This window comes from Egretta garzetta, unplaced genomic scaffold, assembly GCF_000687185.1.
Source record: "Egretta garzetta isolate BGI_Z169 unplaced genomic scaffold, ASM68718v1 scaffold42, whole genome shotgun sequence".
Lineage (NCBI taxonomy): Eukaryota > Metazoa > Chordata > Aves > Pelecaniformes > Ardeidae > Egretta > Egretta garzetta.
Window position 1 is genome coordinate 875,549 of NW_009258782.1, and position 7,200 is coordinate 882,748.

The 7,200-nt window shown below is 51.6% G+C and overlaps 1 protein-coding gene across 1 annotated transcript in view; it reads left to right on the plus strand.

The window, feature by feature from the left end:
- LOC104135730 (voltage-dependent T-type calcium channel subunit alpha-1H) overlaps positions 1–7,200 on the plus strand; it is a 126,499-nt gene that overhangs the window by 11,503 nt on the left and 107,796 nt on the right. Inside the window, 1 exon segment of the mRNA XM_035889125.1 lies at positions 1,898–2,057. Within this exon segment, the coding sequence (XP_035745018.1) occupies positions 1,898–2,057 (160 nt within the window).

Sequence of the window (7,200 nt, forward strand, 5' to 3'; positions counted from 1 at the left end):
CTCCAGAGAGGCACCCGCTGCTGGCGCCAGCAGCAGGGAGCCACGCCGGAGCCAAGATGCAACTGGGCATGGAGACCTTGAAAGGCTCTTGCCCTGGGATGCAGAGGTTATTACTCACACCTAATTATTTATTAGCGCAGACTTCTTGGCCAGGGCTGTTTAGCCGCTCGTGCTGTGCTGACAAGGTAATGTCAGCCCTGGCCCTGCTTGGCCGGGTCGCATTTCCGCTGGCAGAGCAACGCGAGGAGGCGGGCAAAGCGGCGTGATGGGGCTCTGGCTCCTGCTAGCGCTGCCTGCCATGGCCTGGGAGGTGCCAGGTTGGAGCGACGCTGCTCTCCTAGAAACTCTGCTCCTCCCAACACCCATCCCTGGGGTCTACAGATGCCAGGCTGCAGCCCAGCATCGTCACTGAATTAGCAGGAGAGGCATCAGGCATGACTTGGGAGCTGGCCGAGGGAAGGAGCCAACGTGGAAATTGGTGGGGGAAGAGAGAGTGCGTCAGCGTAAATGCTGCGCTCTGTTCGCATGGGATGACTAATGGAGAGCAGCATCCTGCTAGGGGAGATGGAGGGAGAAAGAGCTCCATGCAGGCAGGAGAAGGTGTTTGCTGTGCAGCATTTTAGGGGGATAAAATGCCTCCAAAGGCGGCAGCGCCACCTTACCCAGCAGCCGCATTTATTTCCACCGTGCCTTAAACTGGAGCCCTGCTCTCTGCTGAGCACCGGGCTCCCGAGGCTCGGTTTCTTTTCTATAATTTAACATTTGCCTTTGTCTCTTCCTCTTTTCATTATTTCTCCTCTCATCAGTTATCGGCTGTTTAAATGATGGCTGGTCGGTGTCTCAGAGGTTCATTTAACCTCTATTGAACTACTGAGCTGCAAGTCATTATTCCCTTCTTATTCCTGTTTTATCCTTGAGTTTGAAGGTGCCCTGATGGGTGAGACAGGGCAGTCCCGAGGTACCAGGCCAGTCCCTGCCTCCTTGCCCAGTGTCCCTCGGGCGGCGATGCTGGGAGCACGCTGGACAGAGACGCAAGGGTTAGCTGAGGCTCTGCAAGGTTGACTCGTTGCTCAATCTTCTTATTTAGGATGGGAGACCTTGCACAGAAATGAGCATTTCCCTGGGAGCAAAAGTGCTGAGGGAGCCCCTGCTCTGCACACAGGTTCATGGGGAGCCTTGCAGCGAGGTGTGGGATGAGCTGGGAAGGTCTCCCAGCAGCCTGGGCAGGAGGAGGGGAAGGGAGCAGAGCTGAGAGCTTTGCTTAGAGGAAGAAACATTTGCATCCTGCCTTCCCCCCTCGAAAAAAGTCTAAATTTCTCCTGCCTCCCCTGCTTGGCAGTCCTGCCAGCTTTGGAGCATGAGTGGCTCTCAGCTGCCAGTGGCGGCCAGCAAAGAGACGAGTCCAGCCTGGAAGAGGAGTGGTCCACGGAGGAGGCCCAGCGAGCAGCCACAGCTGTCATCCTACACAGAACTCTGCATTGTTTAGGGAAACAATTTGTGTGATTCATGAGAGATGTTCAATATGTTTATAAATATATATTTTGACAATTTCTCAGGAGGCTGATGGTTTGCGGAGGCGTTTCTCCGGGAAAGACTGTCTTGCAGTTTTGCCCATGCTTGCGTATTGTTGAGTGCTGTGTTACTGAAAACATCAGAAAATTGCACTCTTAAGTCCACCCTTTGGAGATACGCTGTTTGTTCCCGTGCGCTGCTAAGCCTTTTGAACTCCACCTTCCTTTTCAGCGTTAAGGTTTAGGGGAAAACATAAAGATCCCAATTCCTTTGCCCAGGATGCACTGGCTGCATGACCAAGCCTGAGAGCTGCTGGGATCAGTGTGGCATTCCCGTTCTTCCCATCAAAGGGCTCCTCTAACCTGTTTTCTCCCTCTCCCCACAGGTATGCGAATACTCGTCACCCTGCTGTTAGATACTCTGCCTATGTTAGGCAACGTCCTCCTCTTGTGCTTCTTTGTCTTCTTCATCTTTGGGATTGTCGGTGTGCAGCTCTGGGCCGGGCTGCTCAGAAACAGATGTTTCCTAGACAGAAATTTTGCAATGTAAGTACAGCAAAAAAATCTCCATCTTTTCTTCCTTTCTCCCTCTCCCCTGCTGGAGAAACCTCAGCAGACAGCAGGGTTAGCATCCAACCGGGGTGCAGCCAGGGCCAGATCCAGCAGCACAGGGATGAGAGTGCGCCGTGGCCGTGCCACACAGCTGCAACGGCAGCTCTCAACGTGGCTGTCATCTTGAGTCACAAGGTTGTTGGCTTCAGGACTTTGAATCTGGCCGGGTACTTTTTTTTATTAAAACCCCCCACTTGTCACCAAGTTGCAGAGGGTTCAGAGTGGCTTTCTCATGTTTTTCCTCTGCACCTGAAGGACAAGGATGTTAGTGGTTTGGATTGTCTCTGTCCAAGGAAGCTGAGATCCCTGACTCCGGGAATTTGAGGATTTAGAGCAAGGAAAAGCACTAGAGCTCTCCTAAAATTGCCAGTTCCCAATTCTGTGCAGGTCTGGGAGGTCACCTAGTGCACCGCACCATGCCACCTGGCAGTGGGTTGATGAGATGTTCCTCACGCCGGTACAGACAGCACCATGGAGATGCTGCTGAAACACACAAATAAGTCTTTGTAGGTGTATTAAGATAAGAAGCTTGATGTGAAAGGCATTAAAGACATTTGTGCACCACTCTCAATCTGGTACGGGCATCAGGGATAGGCAGCACATTTGGTCACCTGCTCTTTTTGATGCAAACTTTAGTTCTGGTTCTTCCAGGCTGGGCAGCTGTATGGACCAGCATCCCTGCCAGGTGCTGAGGGTGCTAATAGGCCTTAATTACCCTGATGAGCCTCACCTAGGACCCCCATCCGCACCCTGCCCATGGCCCAAGGAGCTCTATTTAAGCTCAGCTGGTGGCTCTTAGTCCTGGTTTGAGCTGTGCTGTTGGTGTGCCTGGCTCCAGCTCTGTCGTTGTTCCTGGTTCTTTTGGCTCCTACCTGAGTTCCCTGGATGGGTCCTGGATCTGGTTCGTTGTTTGCCATGTCTGGGGTGTTGAATGGACCCTGCTGACAGCCTTGGGCTCTGCCTGCTGTGTTCAGACTCTGTCCACGTGGGTGCTGCTGGCACTGGGATGGCCCTTGGCTCCTGGCTCATCCCCTGCCATGGGCCAGTCCTGCTCTTGCTGCTCCCTCAGCACGATACTGAGCTTGGGCTCTTCTACACTTGTGCCTTTGGGGGTGCGATGTAAGGACACGCCTTAAAACCCAACAGCACAACAGATCAAAACCAAGTGCAGCCTGCAAGCTCCTGTGGAAAGGGAGGTCTGCCTGGAAAAATCCTTCCGAAGGGCTCCTGTCAGAGACAGCTGGAGTTGTCAGTGACTCAGAGGTGAGGAAATGCCTGAGACCAGCTCCTCAGGGCAACTCTAGCTCTGTAAGAGAAGATAGAGCCTGTCATTATATCTGTTTGTAATCATCCGCTGTCTACAACTTGTATTGTGGGAGACAAGCAGAGATTATCCCTCAGCTCTACCCCAGGTCCTGTTCCTGCCTCTCGCTGATTAGTCCTGTGGCTTTCAGCTCTCTCAGCCTTCCTCTGTGCTGCAGACCATCTCTGGTGGCACTTGCTCATCTCATCAGAGATGCTGAAAGGCAGAAAATCGATGAGCCTGCCATGTGCCTGTGCTTCTGCTCCTGCATATTGATGCTCCAACCTCATGAGCTCTCTCCTGCACCCACAGCAGGTATTTGCTGGTCACCGAGACCCTCTGTCACCCAGAGGAACCCTTGAGCTGTCATTTCAAAGCCTAAAGCGCGGTGTTAGAGCTGTGCTCGGGTGGCCCCGTTGCATGGGGCAGGCACCGTATGCGGGCAGTGCTTTGAGCACAGAGCTTTGGCGAGTCCCTCTCATCTCTTTGAGCAGGTTTCTAAAATGCTGTGTGATTTCCTGCAAAGTGGAGCTTTTAAAATTAACCACAGGGGGAATGTTTGTTAAATAGAGATATTAAGCAGCCTGGGGAAAGCTGACTGTTATGTATTGGCCGTTAGCAGCATCAGAGGTGTTGTAGGATTTTCTTATTGTGGTCTTGGTCGCAGTCACTGAAGGCAAAACCAGGCTCCCTTGTCCAGAGAAATTTGGAGAAACGAGGTTTCTGGCATGCCCATGGGACAGCTCTGTTGCAGGACAAAGCTATTCCAGCTCTGCTGGTGCCAGTATCAGTGTTAACAAGTGTGGGTTGCTCTGGTACCATCACCCAGACTGAAGCTAAAGTCTTGGTCTTGGTGTTTTGCTGAGTTAGCTTCGACCGGAGAAATGTGGCTGCAATGAACCAGTCCCCCCTTTTCCAGCTAGAAGCTATCCCAGGTTGATTGGGGCTTGGTGTGAAGGTTTTGGGGAATCCTGATGAAACTCTTCCCATCTTTTCTGTTATTCCTAATTCATTCTCCTCAATCCATAGTTCCAGGTATCGGGGTATGGTTCCATCCCTGCCGTGGTCTTTAACACCCCAACAGCAAGTTGTAGGAGGAGGAAAAGACTTCGATGTGGCAGTAACAGGGAAAGCACTTCACGGTTATGTCGTTCTGCTATTGTAAAGATGGGCTAAAATACACGGTACTAGGCCCAAAGTAGCAGGTCCTGCTGACCAGCAGCAAGATGCCATCTGCCTGCAAGACAGTGTGGAGATACAGGCAAAGTCAAGCCCAGGGTTGGACAGGAGAGGGTCCATCACTTTGTGTCCTCATCCCGGTGTCGGTTGCTGGAGAGCACTGATCATCTGTGCCCTTCCAGGGACAGCTGCCAAAGAGAACAAAAACAACAACAAAACTTTCATGCAAGGGACGCAGGATTAAAGTTAAGCTCTGTTTTTAGTTAGAAGTAAACAGAATAAAGCTCTATGGGGAATGAGATTCTGGTCATTTAGTTTTGTCTGCCCAAGTCCCACTAAATCCCAGTGGTGTTGTCCTCAGCCTAAAATAATGTTTACCAGCAGGCTGGAGGATGGACAGGCGTGCTATGCACCTGGGTTGGGGTTGAGTCCTGGTTCAGATTTTCCTTCCAGCCCCGTAAAGGGGGCCGAGCTGTTGGCAGGACTCACCTCGGTGGTGGTGTCAAACCCTCCCAGATGAAAACAGAACCGATTTAAAACGAGGGTGAGCATCTGAACACAATCCGGGGTGCCAGGCAAGGGAGGGGTCATAGCCCCAAAGGTTTTGGGGAGTAAAGCAAGTGTGAGCGAGCTCAGAGACTGGTGCTTCAAATACAGTTTCTCATCTGCTGCGTGCTTCTTCGCACGCTTGCTGCCAGCAGCTTTCTGGGCCATTCAACTTTACAGCAGGCATCAGTTGAAAGAAGTGACTTTGATTTTTGCCATCATTCTTCTTCCTGCGGAAACATTTTCTTTTAAATCCCCCTCGAAGGTTGGCTGCTTCAAGTAAAGAAACTATTTTTAAAGGTAGTACATTCTGATAAAAATTTGGGGACTTCTTTGAGATGCACTGGAAATACCCGCTTTGTTGCTCTCTCTTTGAAAATTGCACCGTTGCAATGCAAAATCACGCTGGAAGGAGGTCGTTTTATTAAGGACTTTCTTTTAGTAGTGACTTTGAAGGAATTACAGGCAGTTACTGGGCTGTTGCGGTAGCGAGTTGGCGAGCAATAAACTGGAATAGGTCACTGCTGTTCAGGACGTGGGAGAAGCTGCCGCTGCTTGGCCGGCCCTGGAGACCAGAGAGGTGCTTCAGGGGTCTCAGACCCCTCTTCAGCCCCTGAGAAGCTCACTGGCTGGGCTGTGCCCCCTCCCAGCATTGCACAGCGGTGGGGAACAGCAGTGCCAGGGTGGTCTCCACTGCTATGTGAGCAAGTGCAGGAGATCCCTGATGGTGGGAGCTGGAGGGGGAATTTCACAAGGGCTTTTTGGTTGGTCTGCTCGGAGAGAGGAAGGCTGGGTATGCACATGTGGGAAGGGCAAGCGAAGCCAGTATTTTATCTGTAAGATCTCCAGGATCTGTGTCTCCACACACACAGCCCCTCTGGCTCCCTCCTGCCATCGTGAGCTGCTATAGCTGTAAATAAAGGAACTGGGTCACCCCCAGCTTGTCTGGGTTGTCGCTGCTGGGGCTGCTCCTTGCTTGTGTGGTGTTATGCAGGGGAGTGTTTTCCCCTGTTTTCCCCCTCCTGGAGCCTTTCAAGGTACTCGGTGGGTTGGAAGCAGGAGAGGGGAGAGAGCTGTGAAGTGCTTTGTATTTATCTAATGCTGCAGGACAGTTAGAGCGTGAGCACTTCAGTCTTAATTAACTCCATACCTGCTTGGCACTGTACCGCCTTTGGCTCCTTGGCTTTTGTAGAGCTGCAAGAAGGCACAGACGGCCAAGGCAGACAGCTGAGTTTGTCTGAAAGATACTTCTGAGTTCTGCTTAATTGCTCCTCCTGGCATCGCTCTGTGCTGCAACGCTGGGTTGTCAGCAGGATTTCCTCCAGAGAGCAGCCTCTGCTTGGAGGGAACGGATTCTGCTTGGTGCTGAGTTTCCTCCACCTTTTCCCTTTCCTCCTCTGCTCCTGGGAAAGCTGAAGTGGGATTGTGCTCAGCACACACTCCCCCCCATGCTCCAGAGGTTGTGGATGATGTCCTGCATGGGCTGGGTGGCCTGGGAGGACTGAGCCTGCAGGAAGATGGAGCAGAGGGTAACTGTTCAGCCTCCTTTGACATGGGAAAGAATGGACTTTCCTGCCCCACTGTTGTCCCAGGGACAGAGAAAGGAAAATACATTGCAAAGCTGCTGCAAGCCCAGAGAAAGATGTGCACTGGGCAGCTGGCCGAGAAGGGGGTGTTAATCCTTTCTAATGTGATAACAAGATCCATTCTGGGGCTTAATTTCTCATGTCTTTTCCCCAGAGCACAAGGGTCTTGTGATTAGTGGATTCATTACCATTAATAAGTTATTTGGACTATGCCTGTTGGCAAGGAACAAGGAAGCCAGATTGACCTTTCCTGCATGTGGAGGTAGATGGTCCTGGCAGAGCGAATTCATTTATTTTGTGGATATTGGGGGTTTCCTCATTCTGCAACACTGCCGTTTCTCATTCTTGCTGTCCTTCCTTCTTTCCCCTTTCTGGTTTTCCAGCAGGGTCATCAAGCATAGGAACTAGAAAAAGGTCTTAAATTTGCAGTGCTTGCTGTCAGTTGGTGTGTCCCTTTCCTGCT